The 20,863-nt window shown below is 34.6% G+C and overlaps 2 protein-coding genes across 6 annotated transcripts; one reads left to right on the top strand and one right to left on the bottom strand.

Annotated features, from left to right (window-relative positions):
- Positions 1–7,747: 7,747 nt before the first annotated feature.
- On the bottom strand, positions 7,748–14,997 carry LOC109853161 (RE1-silencing transcription factor B-like). 4 transcript variants are annotated; one of them, XM_020425002.1, is made up of 7 exons: positions 14,954–14,997; positions 10,211–10,540; positions 9,624–9,770; positions 9,299–9,480; positions 8,815–9,102; positions 8,365–8,605; positions 7,748–8,214 (listed from the first exon to the last, which is right to left on the bottom strand). In XM_020425002.1, the coding sequence occupies exons 2-7, from the start codon at positions 10,538–10,540 to the stop codon at positions 7,957–7,959; spliced, it is 1,446 nt and encodes a 481-aa protein (XP_020280591.1). In that variant the 5' UTR covers positions 14,954–14,997; the 3' UTR covers positions 7,748–7,956. The 4 variants fall into 4 exon arrangements, with proteins under 4 accessions (XP_020280591.1, XP_020280609.1, XP_020280600.1 ...); XM_020425020.1 differs by lacking the exon at positions 14,954–14,997 and adding an exon at positions 12,902–13,942 and having other exon boundaries at positions 9,299–9,459; XM_020425011.1 differs by lacking the exon at positions 14,954–14,997 and adding an exon at positions 12,902–13,942 and having other exon boundaries at positions 8,821–9,102.
- Positions 14,998–15,498: 501 nt separating this feature from the next.
- Positions 15,499–20,660, top strand: LOC109853134 (dipeptidyl peptidase 3). Of its 2 annotated transcripts, XM_020424955.1 has the most exons (5): positions 15,499–15,736; positions 16,039–16,222; positions 16,714–17,011; positions 18,029–19,793; positions 19,920–20,660. In XM_020424955.1, the coding sequence occupies exons 2-5, from the start codon at positions 16,041–16,043 to the stop codon at positions 20,069–20,071; spliced, it is 2,397 nt and encodes a 798-aa protein (XP_020280544.1). In that variant the 5' UTR covers positions 15,499–15,736; positions 16,039–16,040; the 3' UTR covers positions 20,072–20,660. The 2 variants fall into 2 exon arrangements, with proteins under 2 accessions (XP_020280544.1, XP_020280552.1); XM_020424963.1 differs by lacking the exon at positions 16,039–16,222 and having other exon boundaries at positions 15,504–15,736; positions 19,920–20,657.
- Positions 20,661–20,863: the final 203 nt, after the last annotated feature.

The raw sequence follows: 20,863 nt of genomic DNA on the forward strand, positions 1-20,863 counted from the left end.
AAAAAGTCTCATATACTATATATATAACTTATTAAATAATACCTTAAACAAAATACAATGTTATAAAAATTAAAAATTGATTAAATGATAGTGAATAAATTCAATAGAAGCTTTGTAAAGTTAAAAAATAGAACAATTTTGGATTTTGACCAAAATAATGAATGATAAGGTATATTATTTTACAAAAGAAGAAAAAAAAGAGAGAGAGAGGAGAGGATATTTTAATGAAACTTTATTAAGATTTTTATCGTGCGCGCGCGTGCCAAAGACAAATAATGACTTTGGCTATACAAACAGGTAAACATCTTCCCGCTGTCTTTCGTGCAGGTGCAAGTTACATGTAATATACAACATTGTATCACTATAAGAGATCGTGTTTTTTTTAAGAATTAATATTAAAAAAATATAATAGAAGTCTAAGAAATTTGACTTCTCGACAAAAAAAGAGCAATATAATTTTGTATAATTTAAATATGTACATTAAAAATTTTATAAATATAAATATAAGCATAAATATAAATATAAATTATATATATATATATTTCTATTCATAATAAAGCTATAAATTTTATTTTTTTTCTATAAGTGAAATAGAAACTTAATATTTTGCTGCTGTTATATATACGATTATCGTTCATAGTTTTAATTGCATCATTGTAGTTGATTTTAATTATAAATGCATATAAAAAAAAATTTTTAACATATTTGCCATGTACTTTTTTTCTATAATTTTACGAAACGCACCTGTTGCACCTGCACTATCAAGAGACTGACGCGGACATTTCTACTATCTTAAATCACAATAGTGACGACAAGTTTAATTATTTATTCGTTAATTAGTTCCTTAAGACTGATCGTTACATAGCAGCAGTTACGCACGCATGCATGCACACACGTTTTAACAACCGTATACATATAAATTTGTGAAGTAACGTGATTTAATGATCGCCGATGATCTTTTGGTGAAAAAAAATTCAACGTTACTTAAAACCTATAAATTATTTAAAAAATAGATATATTTCTGGAATTACGTATAGTAATGCATAATTTTATATTCTCTAAACATTGTAAATATTTACTGTACAAAATTTATATACATATATAAAATAGTTTTGTATGTAAAAACCGCACAAAAGAATTTTTACATTAATTTTATTAATTCAAGATTATCGGCGTTCACTGCCTCGGAAGTCACAAGAGAAATTGATATCTTTCCGCAAACGACTCGCTTTTTTATTGTATTTCTCCTTAACGTCATAAGATTAGCGTATCGCGATCGAGATATTCGAATCTATCGCGCGAACCTGTAAAGAATACCTTCGTTTCCAGTGCGCGCGACGCCGAACGCTTAGGCCATAAAATCGTAAAAAAATATTCAAGCGCGAGTTTTTTCGCGGACAAGCACGCGAATGTGAATGCCTCCGATTTTTCTGATCTTTCGTATTTTTTTGGAGGAAAAGGGGAATCTTGGAGGCAGAAATGCGCGTTTACTTTCGTATACTTTGCAGAGAAGAGTCGAGTTCGCTCGCGGAATATCGTGAGTGCATGCGCTGCGTGGTGACCGCGTAATTATTTTTTTGTTTTTATATAAAGAGGAACAGTTCGAGAGACGGAATATCTACTATTATGTCGGAACATAGAGAGATAATCGTTTAAACAATGTCAGCCCTCGACCGACAGCGCAACTTCGCGTAAACTTTTCTTGACAAAAAAACCAGATACGCAATTTCTTTTTATCTACATATATATATATATATATATATATATATATATGCATATACGCGCGTATGTAAATATAATGAAGAAACAAATTAATATTTTGTCCCTTCATATATATTTAAATATACATAACTCATATTTAATTGAGCAACGAGCTTTGCTATCTAGAGATCTCACTTAGTTTTGCAACAAACAAAACTATTGGCATACGTACAATATTACATACAACAAAAGTACATTTTTTAATTCAACAAATTCGCACTGATACTTGATCCACAAATAACAATTTCGCGGAGCTCATCGGATAAGGACTGAGATAAACGGTCCAATCTCCTCTCTTTGCTTCTATTCAAATTTAGTAGATCTTAACAAAAAACCCGTATCAATTTTTTTCCGAAAAGTATCAGAATTCTGTAACAATAGTAGCAATTTTTATAAATACGTTTACAAAGAAAGTGAATTTGTCATAAATTATCACACCGTTAAGCAAGTGAAAAAAAATCTCATTGATTTTCACTTTTATTAACACACGCAACGTGTTAAAAATTAAAAACTTAGTATGATTGGCAATTTTTAAGATACTTGTGATCATAAGTTAAATCGCGTAAGCGTTGAGTGTGAGATTTCTTAAATCTCTGTCATGTATTTTAAAATCGTCAAACTACAGTTAATAGTCTTTCGAAGTCGTTTACAATTGGAACACGTGATTCGAAAACACGAGAAAAAGGAAAAAACAAATAGATAGATAGATAGAAGACGAGAGAGAGGGAAGAGGGAGAGAGAGAACAGTGTTTGTGTGTGCGTGTGTGTGTGTGTGTGTGTGAAAGAGAGAAACAGTGATAGAAAGTGTAAGAGATTAATCTGAAGAAAAAATCTTAGGCACACTCACACACATACATGATACATTTATATAATTATATATATATATTTGTATATATATTATGCGTAGAGCGCAAGAGTCTTTATTCTTTGGCAAGCAAAACGCGGCTTTATTACTTTTATTCTCGCCGGAGTTAGCAAGGGTGATGCGATGATGATCTGTTATTTTTAATTTTGCACTTGGAGCATAAGAGAACAGAATCGAACAATTACTTGAGCACCATAAACAAATATAGTATAAAATAATAGAAATACTTCGGAGACAATTAGAAAATAATACAAATACATTTCTATGTAAAATATATTTTACATTGATTATTTTTACTTAGATAATTATACAAAAATATACAAAATAATCGTTTATATAATTATTCTTAAATTCCTGAAAAAAATAAAATATTGCAAACGAGAAATGTGACGCGTACAAAAATCCAAAATAAAATAGTACAAAAAATACTTTATATGTACGAAAGTTTCACGAACAGTCTTTGATCGGATTTAAACAATTCTCTAGTAGCTTTGTACTCGTTCAGCCGATCAGTTTATCCTGTAGTAGAAAAGACTTCAGAATGTTCAGATCATCTCACTCGTAACGCCAACTCCGTTCAGACTCTCGAAATTACCTATTTTTCTCTGTTCTTCGTACGTTTTCGCGCGCTGTTTAGTTAATTATAATGTAATCGTTATGTCATAATTTAATAGCAAATATATTATCACATTTAGATTGTATTAATTTTTAAGACAGCCGACCGGACTTTCTTCGACGAAATGTTCGTCGCTTTGCAACTTGCGCACCGAATGACAAAGCTTATTAATGCCCAATCAACAGTTGTATATCGCGTCTACAATAACAGTTATTCTTTTAGTAGTGTACTATATATTCATAAGCAATAAATATAGCGATGAATACTGTTGTCTGCGAATAACAAGAAAAATGATCAAAACATTATATAAAGATTAGAAAGTTTCTTGAATTATTTTTACAGTTAAATTTTTTCTTAATTTTATACACATAAAAATTTAGAGATAGATATTTTGAAGTATCTTATATATACATACATGTATATATACATGTATACATACATGTATATACACATATACACATATACTAAGAAATACAATTTTATATTCATTAGCATAAAAGATACTTTGTTTAGCTATATTAAGAATATTTCACAGAAATCTCTTCAAAAAATTCACCAAGGAAAAGTTTTTTCAATGAGACACAGAAAACGTCATCAATTTCAAGTACTTTTATCCCCGTATTTCTATTTTAAAGGTTAATACATTGTATTGAAATAGTTAACCTTTTTCAATTTTTATCTTCTCGAGAAGATCTCGTGATGACGCAAATAGCTAAATGCGTTTGTTTTACAGATTCCAATCATGAGCACGTCTTAAATGTGCACTTAAACGAATCGCGAGCATGATCAATGTTCGTCGTAGACACGTCCGGCCGGAATGTGTTTAGATTTAAATCTAAGAAACATTAATATAGAATATATTATCATGTAGTTTATATATAAGGTATACGTTAAGACACTTACTGCTACAGCAAAAATTCAACAGTTAAAAGATTGTAACAACTAGTGTGCGACGGACGCGGAAACGAACGATCGGATAGGTATTCAGGGACTTTCGTGAAACTGGTATCAATTGTTAAATTTTATGACATCCCCAGAAAACAAAATAAAAAATGAAAAATTGTAGAAAAAAAATTTCCAACATAATTGTTGCATAATAATATACTAATGCACAATTGTTGTATAATAGTAAACAAATGAGCGGATTAATTATGGAAATATCGAAAATTCGATTCAAAAGTACAATTGATCGAGTTTCCGAAAATAATGAAGAACTTTCTCCGATCGCATGTTTCGCGGCCGCAGCAGCTTCTTCTCCTCGTGTATCTTTCTTCTCATAGAACATCATTCGTTCCCTTGTAGTTGGGGTCACTTTGGCACGCATTTAGGTTACATTTTCGTTTGTATTGTTTGTAAATGATTGGCATAATGCCGCTGTTTATCAGTTACAAAATCTTGGTTGCTCTTGAGTTGAGACCTGATTACTCGGACGATATTTGTATGATTAAATGCGGCGTCTTTGTTATACGCGCACACAATTGTGTAAAAACTTTTCGCGAACTATAACAAAGAAATATCATACACAGAGAGAGATTGTTGAGATGTGAAAAGTAAAATTTTGCGTTAGAATTTTTGTATTTTTTCTTTTTTTTTTTTTTTAATATTATTATAGATTTTTTGCAATATTCTCGATGTATGATAATATAATTAAAACGATTTTTGAAACCTCGAGTTGTAAGGTATGTGCCACGACTTTTGAATTGAAACAGAAAGATTAACGACGGACGGAGCCAATCACGTTAATTGTGGACGTGTGTATTTAACGAGTAAATCTTCTTCTTGACGGCTACGAAATTCATGTACACATTATTATGACGCATGATGATAAGCTATTATATTGTGATAAATTCTGTTCCGTAATTACGTATAGGTACGTACATATGCTAACGCGTTTTATCTCCGTATTTAAACGAAACGAAAGTGCTAAGTCGTATACTCTGCAATCAGAGATAAGCGCTTCGTGTAAAGTTGTGCGTATAAAAAGTCGCATTTGAAACCCGCTGTATTTATGAAATATTACGCTAGACGCGCGTTTCACAAATGTAAAATACCATTCCAATATAGTATATCAAAAGCAAAAGATGTGTATATGAGCACGCATACAGCTATAACTCATGATTTCAGCGTGGTTGAGATGAACTGTAGGCACACTCGATATATTATGTCGATTCTTCCGATTTTATAATGTGCGATCAATGTTCTTATTTTCCGCGCGTGTATTCGTAATTACATCTCGACTACTGTGTACTGTGTACTGTCTTCTGTGTGTGTGTGTTTGTGTGTGTAATATACCTAAGAGATAAAATATAATTTAATATTTAATATATGTATATATATGTATATATATAATTATATGTAATATAATTAATTAAAATATTTAAATCACATTCGCTCGTAATTACGGTTTATCCCGAATTTTATGCTTTTGGCACTGAACGATTCCATATATGTTGCTTACAATATTTCTGACAAAGATAACGCGATAACAAGTCATTCAAAATATTAGTCGAAGTTGTATTTCACTAAGATTTTTTTGAAAAAATTTACGATTAAGTCAAGTATGCAACATGAGACAATAAAGAACCAAATGAAGTTTTATGCCATACAGTTATGACTTTACATCATCTTGTATACTTGTTAGTTTGGGGCACAGTAGAATTCCTTTTTTTCAGAGACGAGATGACGGTTTATTATAACGTGTTGTGGCGTGCCGTTAAAATTCATGTTTATCAACTACAACATTAAAATACATTAAAAATTGACACATATTTCTTTTATAATAAGTTTCGTCCGCTTCTTCTCCCTCTTTGTAGGCGAGCAAACGATCAATCGACTTAACGAGCGATCGTCAGGGACGGTCTTGGATTCCACAGAGAAACATACATACTTGTACCAATACCGAAATATTTGTACCGATCAAGAGATCAATCGAACATCTAATAAATGTCATTTTGAGATTTTGCAAACCGTGATGATTGTGTTTGACATGTCTTTTTCTATACATCAATTCGCATATAGAATAGATAAGATTTCTTAATATGATACATAAAATATACGTGTGTGTCTATGGATCTAGAAAAATTAAATACGCGAATTTTTGTCTTTCTATACTCCGTCCAGCAAGAGAATATCTTTGGATCGGACGAAAACTCGTCAGTTTTGCGCATCTCCTTTGCTACAGAAAGCTCTCCTCTTTACAACTTGTGCAGCTGCCAGCGAGTGTCTCTCCCCACTTTGCCCGCTATGCTTTTATGCGTAGAGCGAGGATATTCTCTCGCTGGACAGAATATATACATATATATATATATGTGTATGAGCTTAATAAATCTACATAAAAGTAATATCTTAATAAATCTACATAAAAGTTGTAAAAACATTTAGATCATCATGGTTGTGCAAAATAAAGATCGTTGATAGTACAATATGGTATTTCATCTGCATTTATAACACTTCGTATTTATAATATCATATCGTTCTTGTATTTTCACTGCATAATAGTATATTAATAAATTAATATAGTAAGCAAGGGAATATATGTATAAACATTAAATTAATCTTTGTAAAATAGCACCCTTTCCATCCTGACCGGAGTCCTCGCGACATGTCATGTTGTGACTCAGTACTTTTTATTGATTTCATTGACTATTGGCCTGTTTTTCTTACGTTCCACTCCGTAATATGTACGAGTACCATAAAATAAATCTATTATACATAAAAATATAGTCTTTGCTGAGCCTTAAAAAAAATACAATTTGTAATAAAAAGATAGGCCTGCCTCTCGCTCTCTCCCTCTCCCCTCTTTCTCTTCAAACATTAAAATAAATATTTTTATCTTATTTGCTGAAAAATAGAAACTATAATTAAAAAATAAAATTATAAATCAAATTAATATAACAATTAAAAATTGAAAATAAATGAATATGAATAGTCAATGAAAATCAACGAAATGTCACAACATCTTGAGGATCTTCCGAACAGTACGAAGTTGCAGTCTTATAAATTTTACTGAGAATTTTAATAATTTCTCCTTTCTTTCTTCTTTTTTGTTTTTTTTTTTTTTTAATTACACGACGATTAGTGCAATAGAGAGCAAGAAAGATGGACATCACATTTGTGCTGTGAATTTATCTCTACTTTCAGTCTTTCTCCATAATCCAGTCTATAATTCTAGCACCATCTCGCAGCTTTCCCCGTATGTCAGGATCGACGCAAACGGGCGGACAGCTAATCGTTTTATTCATTAATCGGCTGCACAATATAACACGTTTACATAGCTAATATGAGTGAGAGAGAGAGAGAGATCTCGTTAAAATTCAAAGGTTACATTAAATTATCGACAGTTGCATGCAATTATTTATACGATGTCTAGCGTCTAAAAAGGAAAAGTCTTACCGATGCTGAATTGGTGAACAATCATGTGTGTTTTGCCATCATTTTCTTTTATAAAATCGTCTTCTTAATATTTTAAAATTATATTTCAATCATCCTCGTTGCTTCTTACTTCGTTTTTTTTTTTTTTTATGTTTTGCGACATCGTGAATCCTCAAAGCTCGACTTCTCTCATTATTTTCTTTTGACTGTCCACCAAGTTCAACGCTTGTAGTTTTCCCCGTGAATCCTAGTATCTAGATCGCAGTATTGACAAAATGAGGACGTATGAAGGAACCTCCCGGAACCACTATTTTTTTGCTCTCGTCGTCTGAGACTATCTTCGTTAGTTGGTCGTGTCCGGATTTGAGGACGGGGAGGACGACGGACTTTGCACCAGGTCGTTGTCATCGTCTCTCGAGGAAGTCAGCAGCGAAGGGTTTATCAGCATGCCACGCGGACTGAAGGTGTCGCAGTAAAGATTCTCCTTTTTATGCACTCGTCGTACGTGACTGCGTAAATTGTCGCGCCGCGCGCTACGGTAAGCACAGTGCGGACACAAATGTGGTTTCTCACCCGTGTGCATGCGCCGATGCTGTATCAGCTGAAAAGACAGAGCAAAACCGTATAAAATGAAATACGAACTTTAATTCGCATATAAAAAAATACTATAAGAAATTAAAAAAAAAAATTTGTTTAATTTTTTTCTTACATTTGTAATCTGTAATTAGCGTTCCTCTACAATTTTGATTACCTTTTTTAGTTGAACCGTGCGAAAGATGCAAATATCGCAGCAGAAGTATCGGTCGTCTCGATGCCTGCGCATATGTCTGCTGAGGTCGACTTCTGAAGATCGGTCGGCGCCGCAAACGGCACAGCTCACTCTCGTCTCCGGCGCGGTGCCCCTCGCGTGCGCCCGCAGATGTCTCTGGAACGCCTTCTCGATCGTGCACGCATACGAGCATAACGAGCATCGATATTCTTCTCTCTCGTATCTGTAAGAATATCACAAAAACAATGTACATGAAAGATAGAAGAAAAAAAATAAGATAATAATATTTCAAAATCTTCTTTCTTAATCTTTTTCAATTCTACATCTTTTTTTTAAATTAAATTTAGAAAATATTTTTCGAGGAAAAAATATCTATTTGAGAGTGGACATAACGTAAATATTTGCAAATAGTATATAAAATTGTTCGAGTACCTATACCTGACGCGTTGCAAGGCCAGCGAGCGTTTCTTCCCCGTGGGCGTCATTCCCTGAGCCACGTGCGCCGCCACGTGAGTCTCCATCTCGCACCTACTGCTCGTCGTGAAATCACAACCCGTGGACGGACACTTCTTGGTCTCGCCGGTCTCCGCGGCGGACAATGTTGGATGGCAATCTGCTATGTGCTTCCTCAGAGCCGGTCTCGTCGGTGCTACTACGTCGCAAGAACCGCATGAATAGCCGTGATGAACGCTGCTCACGTTCGGACTACTGCCTCTTGATCTTAACAAAGAAAATGTGTTAAAGTACATACAGAAACTACCTTTAATTTTAATAACAAAAATTCTAAATAAATAAAATTGGTAAAGTTGAAATGAACGTTTTTAAAAATGTTATTTTAGAGAAAAAAGAAGTAAACACAATAGGTTTGCACAGAATTTAAAGTATAATGTAACCGAAGTAAACTAAGTTTACATACTGCTCAGTATAAGACGAGTGTTCGCTCTCTGAATCACTGTCGGAGGGAATATTGCGGACTTCCGTTGTTTTGAGCGCCGCATTAGCGGCAGAGAGCCTGCCCAGCATTGCCGTGTAAGCACCTAACACCCAGCCATTTAGGATCGGCGTCACTGTTCCTTGCTGAATATTAAACAGTGGTATCTACTGTACAAAATTTGCATAAATGTGCTATCGTGTTGAGAAATTGTCGATCGATCGATTTCGTGGTAGGATATCCCGAGCGTATGTAATTACAAATTCGAAAAGTACATTTGGAAAAACTCAAATTATTTTAATGGACGAACCTTGTCGAGCGCCAAGCATGACATCGGATCGGGAAGTTTCGCGATTGATAGATTATTGTTAGCCGATCGATGTGAACTGTTGGTGCTGCCGGTGTCGCTCTCGTCACCAGCATCTTCGTTGTCATTGGTCTCACTTAACACACAAGTCTGATCGCCGAACGACATGTGTAAAGATAATGGAATATAAAAAATATTTACTGCAGAGAGAGAGTTGTATTATACTGATTTTCTTTAAGATATGTCTCTCATTACTTTCATATGTTGAACTATCATACATCAGACTTAAATTGAAGCAAAACTTTAAAATATAAATTTTTTATCAAATAAGCGATTCGCAAACATTTCTGAGATTCGTATTCACAGTTGTAAAACAATCGTTGAAGCAATCGATCTTGAACGATTGTACAATACATAACTATTATGTGTTTTGAAACACATATATAAATAATTAGATATTTTAATATAATAATTATATATTGTTCTCTATTATGCGTGTTGAACAATATATTACTTCACTGACTATGAAATATTAATAAAAAAATCAAAGATATTTCCTATTTATTGTTTTAAATGTCAAGTAATCGCACCTGATTTTCATTTTCACTTTGATCAGCTTTTTCGATGTTGCCTTCGTTGTCGCGTTGTTGAGCATCTTCATCCTCAGTGTTTCTAGTCTCTTCGGCATTCGTGGACGCAATTGAAGTTGGCTTGGTAATCAGTTCGATGGGAATGTATGGCGGTCCCGCTGCCATCAATGGTAGCGGTAAAATATCCGGCCGATGAAGAGCACTCAGAGCGAAGGCAGCTCTCGGCAGGACCTGCGTCGCGCCTAAAGGCAGAATTGGTTGCCTTCGGGCGAGACGCGGGTCACCCCAAAGTTCACCCGCGACTTGAAGACTCCAGATGCCATATTCCATCTGGAATAAATTAGCGGAATATGTGTAATTATAATTCCGCTAATGCGCATTACGTTATCAAAAAGAGTAGTCTGGACTTGTTCAAATATTGAGTTTTGCTCATTTTACTTGTAAGTAATAAAATTTTTATATTTCATACTGCCAATAAAAACAATTCACCAGAATAATATATATTTATCAGCGTGTGTAATAAAATTGAATAAAACTTGTAATAAATAAAAAATAATATTTGCTAACACTTGCTTTTCTTTGGAATACGTTTGCATGAAAAAAAGTTTCAACAATGTTTCTATGTATGTGCAAAGAACTTTATTCGATATCTGTAAAAATGAAAAGAAAGCATTTTCTGACAAAAACACTATGTTATCTTTTCAGTGATGTTGTTCTTTTTCGTGTAAAATTGTTCAAAAATGTGCAAATATAATGTTGCCTATTTTTGAATTTGAACTATCTCGCTAAAATTGAAAGTTAATTCAACTTTTTCTCAATAAATCTGAATAAGTTCATTAATATAAATATTAATATAAAATCCTGTCTCGATGTTATTCTTTTTGAACTTATTTTACCAATTCCAATTTTTGAAAATATTTCTTGATATTTGGTGTTTAATATTTTTGCTCAAAATTTGTTTTATTGATATGTTACGTATCATTAACTTTTAAATAAAAAAATAAGAATATAAACTATAGCACTTTGAAGTTTAACAAAGAACACATCAACTCAAAATACTTATTGAGCTTTATTATATGTGTATAAAAGCACTGTACAAAAAAGGAAAGAGTAGGGGAACGAGAAGAGAGATTAGTGGTGGTGCTAGAATCAATACTTATATGCAATTTTCAAGCAAGCTAAGAGTATTTGTTACACAGATATCATTATTGTTACATAATTCTGTTTCTTCAATTCTTATTAAAGAATTGTGATTATTTAATTAAGTTGTTAAAACGTGAAGAGAAAGAGAGAGAGAAAGAGAGAGAGAAACACGTACAAAAATATATTTGTGTATGAACATGAAATTATACTCTATTGTACAGTAAAAGGATCATTTTGTTATTATGTCTAATAAGATATATTTTTTCTGGTTTATTATATATATTATGTATTTATAATATTAGTTTTTTATTATGTATTCTAGATATGTGTAGAGAAGCGTGGCAAATACGACGAAGTGTCGAGTAATTTGATCTCAAGTTTTGTGTGTGTATGCATACGCGTGCGCACATGAGAAGAGAGAAATACATAAGATAAAATATTTGTTACCAAGTACTTAACATAAAAATATTGACACAAAAGTATTAGTATCAAAATTTTTTTATCAATTTTTTTACAAAAGTTTTTTTTCTATTTTAGCTTCGTTTTTAGCTCCTTCAAAAATATGCACAATCTCTAAGATTTAGAACATTCTTATTATATATATAATAATCCTTTATTCTATACATATATATGTATGTGTGTGTGTTTGTATTCTTTATTATTTATATATTTAACATTAAATTTTTTAATTTCTCTTTCTATTTTGCTTGATTAAAATTATTATCATATATTATTACATATTTTCATTAAAGCTTTATCTTATATGTGGAGATAAATACACACATACAATTTTTATTCTTTAATAAAACAGGATAACATTCGCTGTCTTATAATTTTAAATAAATAACATTGATTACAAACTTATAAAAAAGAAAGAAATAAATATCAAAAATATTCATAATTAAAAAATATCCTGAGAAATATGCGCAAGTAGTTTCACATACAATTTTAACAGGCATCTATTTTTTACATGTTTACATATTTTGTAAGTAAAGCTACTTACATATTCGAAATTCTGAGATGAGATTAATTATTCTCTATTCTGTGTGTTCATTTGCTCTATATTATGAGTTATAATACTTTGTTTAGTTTTCAATAGCTTTGTTATATGTCTCATTTTAAACATATACATATAATTTTACATAAATTTGTTTCCTATACAAGTCGAATAACGTTATGGATAAAAGATCAGTTTTTTGTATTTTTGAAATAATACAACAAACATTCTACTGATGATATAAGTTTAATGTAAGTTAATAAGTATAATTTTATATGTTTTGTGTGTTTTACTGTAGTACATATATATATATATATATGTATATAAAAGTAATATATTTCTAATTATAACTGAAAGAACGATCTGAATCATTTGAAAGATGCATAAAAAAGAAAATTTCTTTTCCGCAAAAAAACAAAGTTTAAACCAATTACCACCACCGTCATATTTTGAGATCGACGATGCGCGAAAACAAGTTCTTAAATAATAATGCAACACTCGCAAAAATACCAGGGAGATTCTTTCAAGAGTATCCCCCTGTAATGGCCTACCGCAACAATTCGTGCCGATCGTCATTACGCGGGAATCATCCCCCGTCAGTTGCCCCCTCTCCTTTGCCGTAAGACCGGGCCGATCTCCACCTTACCGATCGACCGGAAATTCACGCGCGTCGCGGTTTAGCGCCGCTACCCCCGCTACACTCATGACAACGACGCAACGAAGATGATGATACCGACAACGAAGACGACAAAGACAACAAGAACGACGGCGGTGGCGGCAGCGGCGACGATAATGTAGAAAAGAACGTGATGTCGTGTTTCGCGAGTATCGAAGTCAAAGAGAAACGAATATCGGATCCGCCGGATACGTGCCGCCGTAGAACGAACGAACTCGCGAGATTCCTGACCATTGGACCGACCCTCGTGCATGCATACTTTAGCATAACGTTCTCTATACAATATCCAGAAAGAGGGAAAGAGACATTGCAGATACGGGGATAGGAGGTGACGCGCGACGAGGGGAGGACTAGTCTGCTCCTCACCCTCATCGGGCTCGTTCTTTCTCGTTTGCACAAAATGCACCCTTTCACTCGCGCTACAAGCGGGGGGAAGTGGAAAGAAGCCCCTGGCAGCCGTCCTACCCCTCGCGCTGACCCCTTCTCCCTGCCCGACCCCCCTGACCCCAACGCTGCCGCGAATCGATTTGTTATTGTTTTTGTGTCTGCGGTCGTCGCGGCGGATGGAGTGAGCGGAGTTATATCGGGAGCGGGCGAGGGGCTAGTGAGGTGAGTGAGGTGGGGTTGCTGGTGAAGCAGTGATGCTGCTGGTACGGCTGATGCTAGCGCGGTTGGTGGTGGTAGTGGTGGTGGTGGTGATGGTGGTGGTGGTGGTGGTGATGGTAGTGGTGGTGGTCGCGCTCGAGCTTCGAAGGCTTCGGTTTTCGGGCCGGCAGAGAGGCGACCAGGGTGAATAAGCTGCTGCCGCTGCTGCTGCCGGGGGAGAGGGCGCAGGAGGAACTCGCGAGGGATCGTGAGAAGGGAAGGAGGGAGAAAAAGGGATGGATACACGGTTCCGATCAGTGGCGTAGAACCGCGTGGCGTGAGTTTTCAAAAGTCCTGAAAATCTGTTTTTTTTTTTTTTGTTTCGAAGTTTATGTGCTCGAAGATATATACTCGAAAGCCTCAATCTCAAAAATGGCTGTGCAAAACTATATTGTAAAGTGACAAGTACAATTTTCATGAGAAACGTGAATCTTACAAGAAATGGAAATCTAGCTACAGAAAAAGGTTGATTACGCCATTGGCGTTGCCTTTGAAAAGAGCGAGAGGAAAACAAGAGAGCTGAGGATAGAAGCTGGTACAATGACGAAGAGGAGAAAGGGTAGGTAGAAGAGGAGTAAATCCCCGTAAGGGAAATAGTAAAAAGAGGAGAAGAGAGGGAAGAAAGTGATCGCGTGGATTAAGCTGAGAGGGGATGCTGCGCGAAGACGAATGCGAGAGAAGGAGAGGATAGTGTGGATCGGATTGCATCCTCGGGTTGCATTAAGAGTAGCGAGAGAAAGACAGAAAAAGAAAGAGAGAGGATTGAAAGGACAGAAAGAGGAAAAGAAGGGGAGGGGTAAAGAGATAGAGAGAGAAAAAGAGCGAGTAGAAGAGCAAGGGATGGCAGAGGCAAGGGGTGCGGACACGTCGGCATCGACTTGACAGGTGACAACCGATCGGACCACTGACGTCACAGATCACTTAGCCGAGCACGCGCACGCACGCACAGACTATACAATTCGCAAGTACGTACGCGACGTGCATGAGACTGGGAGCTATGCATCACACTCGCGTACGCCACTGTGCACCATTGACACACGTCGACACGTCACGTTCGGCACGTCACGTGAGAAAGAAAAAGATCGTTTCGCGAGAGATGAAACGCGAGCGAGAAAACAGGATACAAATGAGGGGGACATAAAATTAAGAAGAAAAAACAGATTCGAGGCAATAAGCACGATGAGCATCCAAAATAAATATAGATGATTTGTTGGATAAATAGAGGGAGAATTTTTACGTGTAACGCGATTTTTCTAGAAATGTACTCGCGGCTGATATTTACCGGGTGTTAACCACCGGCTGATAGCCCCGCGCGCGACGTCTCTCTATCTGGTTACCATTACACTCGGATGTATGAAATGCACCACGGGCATACAACCATCCCCCCACAATAGCCCTATTTATGATTGGGCAAAATTGCTTTCCATGCGCAGAATAAAATCTCGCGCGCGGGTCCAGGAAAAATCCGCGGGGCGCGCGACGGAACGACGCTCCGCTATTTTTTCTCGCTTATACATTGCGCTTTCACCGCGCACGCAGGTCAGAGCGATGCGGGTGAGTCAGCGTGCACGCCAACATGTACGTGCGAGCACGATGACGTGCGACGTATCGCTGTTTTCTGTTGATTTTTCTCGCAGTCTCATATATCCGAGATTCCCGAGGAATTAAATATGGTCTATCGTGGTCGCGTGCGCACCGTGGCGCTGCGGTACCTACCATTCGACCAATCGTGTTGAAATAGATTAAATTGTTGGACAGCAGGTGCTATCTAGCGGCGGTAGTTTCTTGATCATACCTAGATGGCACTTATTTTCCATAAGCTACTTGAAATCTGAAATTAGAAACATATCAGGTACGGGCGCTCTGTTCGTTCGAAAAGCGTCCGCCTAGTAACAGGAGGTATTCACGTGATCATCTAGTATCTGTCTGGTGCATCTTTTTTTAAACCGTTTACAAAAATTTATCTTATCTTCCTCGATGTACATTGTAAAATAAAACTTGTTGCGATAAGCTCTGTATCTTCTTTCCGCGGTATTTTTGCTTTTACTTGTGTGATCGATTTTTGGTAAGCATATATAAAACTTTACAGAAGTAAAACTCATGTTCTCTAATCACATTTTCATGCTAACTATATGACACTTGATTGGTGACTTTTAATGTTTGGAGTGATCAACGTTCCCTGTATTTTATACCATACACTTTTCTCGTGCTGCTACACACTGATCAATCGATATCTATAAATTTGTTTGTTATTTAGACAAAGTTAAAATAATTTATTACGTTGTTACACACACACACACACACACATTCTCTTTTTACTCTCAGTCTCACTTATTGATATCACAATTTAATGCTTCTAATTTTCAGTGATGAAAGTGTCAATAAATATGTTACAATTGCGAGCTTTGAATGTAGTTAAGTTAATCGTTAACATCGATTGTAAAATATCGCAGTTTTCAACGTCATACATCACTCGCAGAACAAATCATACGAAAGTCATCCCTCGCTTAAGTATACAAGTCAAAAATTTCAACTGCAAAATATGTTCGTGGTGTGTTAAAATGTATTTTTTAAATATCAAAATTTTTAATTATTGCTATTATATCAAAACAAATCTGAAGAGAGCATGTGTTTTATAAAGAAATATTTATTAATTAATAAAATAAAAGTGTACAAAAGTTAACATTTGTTTTTTAAACATGTACATACAAATATACTTAATAACGTAAACAGATTCACATGTATTCTAAAAATTTTGAAGTTGAATTATGTGATATAGAGCCATGATGCAAGACATGCATAATTTTATTTATGTTATTAAGTACAAATGCTGAGTTTACAATAATTATTATTTTAAACTGGAGTCTAAAAACTTGTTTGCTAATTATGATGAATGTTATTTCAATCTGAGTTTAAAACTTGTGTTTGCTTATTTGATAATTTAAAAAAATTTTATCTTATTATATAATTGGTGAAGATCTAATACATACACATGTAATATAAATTTATATATTAATAGATAATGTTAAATTAATGTTTCAGTGTAAAACAAGCATATTCAGCAATGAATATAGACACTAGTTTGCATATATTACCCAACAATCAACCTATTGTTACCTTGGATTGTGATGTTGCTCTTAAAGCTTTGACACAAGAGGAAAAATTGTATGTTCATTATTTGAGTCAAGCAGCATGGCACGGAGGACTGATAGTATTAATACAAACATCACCAGAATCTCCATTGATATTTGCATTATTGCACAAAATTTATATTGCCGAACCTATCAATGAGTTGAAAGATTCCTCACTACGTGCCAATGTCACAGAAGATGAGTTTACTGTAAGATATTTTATTTTGCACACTATATCTCATTTGTCTAAAATTTATTTATTAAATAAAGTAGTAAAAGAATCTTGCAGTTTTCTTATAGAATTTGGGTTTTGGTGAAATTGACTAAATATTTAATATAATGTAGTCAAAAGTCCAATGGGCACAAAGTCCTTAAAGTGGCTAATTTTCAGAATATGACGAATCAGAAGTTGGAATATTGCCACCTACTGATCGAGTGTGCGCAGGATATGAAAACTATTGACTGAAAAACATGGATAGAAATGAAATATTAAGATGAGACTTGGCAAGAATGAAACTGAGAACAGTACGAGATTAAAGTGCTATGTATGGTGAATGCGGATAATGTGATCAACTTAGGACCGAGTGTTTTAACAAATAGACAAAGATTTTAAAATTTAACTAAACTGCGTCAGATAACCAAAAAACTCAAAATTAATGTTTTTACAGTACCGAGTAGATTGATGTAACTCTGTTTTTCATATTTATAGTTATCTGTTCACACAAACAGGCATTTACATGTAGCTATCCTGTATACTCTGTTTTCATCTTCAATTATCCTGAGAAACACACTGGCCAAAGTTCATCTGTGTACTCAGTCCTAAATTGGTCATATCATCCAGTTGGTCGTATTACCCGCACTCATCGTACGTAACCCTTCAATCTCATACTGTTCTCAAATACACGCAGTCTCATCTTAATCTTTTATTTCTATGCTTCTAAGCAGTAGATATTCTACACACACTCAATTAGTAAATGGTAATATCTCAATAAGTAGATGACATCATCCAACTTGTCGTATCTCGGAAACTAAACTAGCCATTTTCGGATTTCGTACTCTTTTAATCGGGACGATATCTTGTATTAAACGTTCAATCAATTTCACCAAAATCTAATTTCCATAAGAAAACTGCGGAGTCCTTCGAATAGGCAGTAACAATTTAATCTAATAGATAAGCAAGCATTGTGACAAGTAAATTTATTTATGCACCTATTATATTTTTTCAGGCTTTTTTAGTTTATTCTTGTGGTGTATTTTCAAATTCAGGCAACTATAAATCTATGGGCGATACTAAAATCATCCCAAATCTCCCCAAAACTGCATTTGAGACAATAGTGAAAGTTTCAAAAGCTTACAACAATAATTCAGCAGAAATACAAGATATATTGGATAAAATATCCCATACTCTATATTCTTTGGACGACAATGAGAAAGCATTGGGATTTAGAAATAAAGGTATCACAACTTATTTCTCTGCAAATTGTACCAAAGAAGATGGAGATAAAGTCAATGCATTCATGGAACACAAAGGATTAGAATCCTATAATGCTAGATGTTTTAAGACAACCGTTAATGATCTTGCACTAAGCGATGGTAAAGTCGATGTGTACGAAATCAGATTGGCATCAGTGGAAACTTCAGATGATCCTAGAGTAACGCTACCTGAAGAAACATTTCAGAATGCCAAATTTAAGATTACACGGGGCGATTACAGCAAACTTCTGGTGGATGTTGTAGAAAACCTTGTAAAAGCTAAAGAACATGCATCTAATCAGATCGAAAAAGATATGCTGGCTAAATACATTGATCATTTCAGAACGGGATCATTGGAAGATCACAAAAATGGTTCTCGTTTGTGGATTAAGGATAAAGGACCGGCTATCGAAACTTACATTGGTTTTATAGAAACATATAGAGACCCTGCTGGACAACGTGGAGAGTTTGAAGGTTTCGTAGCAGTGGTGAATAGAATAATGTCCGAAAAATTCGCGACATTGGTCAATAGAGCTGAAGAATTTATTCCTAAACTACCGTGGAGCAAGGATTTTGAAAAGGATACATTTTTGAGACCGGATTTCACTTCTTTGGATGTTGTAACATTCGCGGGTTCTGGTATACCGTCGGGAATAAATATCCCGAATTATGATGAGATCAGACAGGCTGAGGGTTTTAAAAATGTATCTTTAGGGAACGTTATACCCGCACATATGAAAGATGTTCGTGGAATCGCGTTTCTGTCTGAAGCTGATCAAGAATTAATGCAGAAGTATAGAACAATCAGCTTTGAGGTACAAGTAGGTTTGCACGAACTTCTAGGTCATGGAACTGGTAAATTATTAAAACAGACAGGTCCGAATACTTACAATTTTGACCGTGAAAATATGAAGAATCCTCTAACCGGCGGTAACATAGATAAGTTCTTCTTGAAAGGCGAAACTTACGACTCCAAGTTCGGCGCAATGGGATCCTCATATGAGGAATGCAGAGCAGAGGCTGTTGGTCTTTATTTGAGCTTGGAAAACGAAGTGTTGCGTATATTTGGCCACGAAGGACAGGTAGCAAGCGACATAACATATGTAAACTGGTTATCTCTATTGTGGACTGGTTTTGCAAAGGCTTTTGAAATGTATCAACCATCTACTGGAACGTGGTCGCAAGCTCATTCTCAAGCTCGCTATGTTTTGCTTAGGGTGTGTTTGGAAGCAGGTGAAAACTTTGTGAACGTCGTTGAAACTGAAGAAGGAACGAATCTTCGGTTGACCGTCGATCGCAGCAAACTCGCCACTGTTGGTAAAAAAGCTATTGGTGATTTCCTCTTAAAATTGCAAGTTTACAAGAGCATGGGAGATGTAGAGTCGGCTAAGAAAATGTACGAAAGATACAGTGAAGTACCTAATGACGGACCGTATCCATGGGCTCGCTGGAGAAACATAATCCTAGCTCGCAAAGAACCAAGGAAGATATTTGTTCAATCAAACACATTTATTGAAGGTTTGTAATAAGAGCAAAATGTGTGTTTTATATTGGATTTTTTGTTAAATTATTTGAATGTAAAAGAAAAAAGAGAGATATATCTTATATTAGTTTTCATACATCAAATTTTTCTATGTATTTCAGGTTCCAATTCTAATAATGTAGTACTGAAAAGTTACGAACCAACATTCGCGGGACTCATTCAATCGTGGATAGACAGATTTCCGAGTTCAAACACATCTCAAACCCTGATAGAGCTTTGGCACAAGGACAAACATCATTTTATCACTAACTAATGAATACGAGTTCTTATGTCAGGTTCCGATTATTAAAAGTGTTAAAAATTCCAAGAAAAGTAACATGTGAAGAAAAATTCCAACTTTTCTTCATATGTTCTTTTTTATGTTATACAATACGTAAGATTTTCTCTTTTTTCAATTTTTATATATTTTGCACTGTGCAATAGCATAACACTTCCGGTGGTGGTTTTGATCTTGTATATTTACTCATATTACCTATATTTTTACCTTCAAAAAATATAAAAGGACCTGTTAGAACAACTGAGAGTTGGTTTGAAGGTAGGCCCTCTAATCCAATTTCAACTTTAGTTTGATTATATACATATATAGTTGCGTTATATAAGTAACGCAATATTTTGTCTCTCTTCAGTTGATAACTCGACTTGGTACTCAAAAGTCCCCCAAAAAAACTCAAATTAGAACTTTCAAAAGCCGTAATTTTGTACTAAGACTACTAAATTAATAGGCTAGTCTATATTATAATTTCTAAAAATAATTGATACATTCTGAACTGACACAATTTTATTGCGCTAAATATTTTGTCTGATTTCAAATCTTATTCTTGTCCAAGTTTTTTTTCGTATATTTAAATTATCAAATATTACAAATTATTAAATATTATATATTTAAAAGTAATAACTAAGAACGAAAAATAAGACTATTAAAAGGTAATTTGTACGTTTATAGGTTTTTATATTCAGACTACACTTGGATTATATATTTAGCATAAATTGTGTAGGGTAGCTATTACGTAATTTTTTGGAATCTATTCCACTCCACGGAATAATT

This window comes from Pseudomyrmex gracilis, unplaced genomic scaffold (assembly GCF_002006095.1).
Source record: "Pseudomyrmex gracilis isolate BER0280 unplaced genomic scaffold, ASM200609v1 scaffold_1, whole genome shotgun sequence".
NCBI classification, from domain to species: Eukaryota; Metazoa; Arthropoda; class Insecta; order Hymenoptera; family Formicidae; genus Pseudomyrmex; species Pseudomyrmex gracilis.

Coding starts and splice junctions, on each gene's coding strand:
- LOC109853161 (XM_020425002.1), bottom strand. CDS start 10,540: ATGGAATATGGCATCTGGAGTCTTCAAGTCGCGGGTGAACTTTGGGGT. Junction 9,481..9,623: donor CATGCTTGGCGCTCGACAAG/GTTCGTCCATTA, acceptor TTTGTACAGTAG/ATACCACTGTTTAATATTCA. Junction 9,103..9,298: donor CACTCGTCTTATACTGAGCA/GTATGTAAACTT, acceptor TTCTTTGTTAAG/ATCAAGAGGCAGTAGTCCGA.
- LOC109853134 (XM_020424955.1), top strand. CDS start 16,041: ATGAAAGTGTCAATAAATATGTTACAATTGCGAGCTTTGAATGTAGTT. Junction 16,223..16,713: donor AACTGCAAAATATGTTCGTG/GTGTGTTAAAAT, acceptor TTAATGTTTCAG/TGTAAAACAAGCATATTCAG. Junction 19,794..19,919: donor ATCAAACACATTTATTGAAG/GTTTGTAATAAG, acceptor TATGTATTTCAG/GTTCCAATTCTAATAATGTA.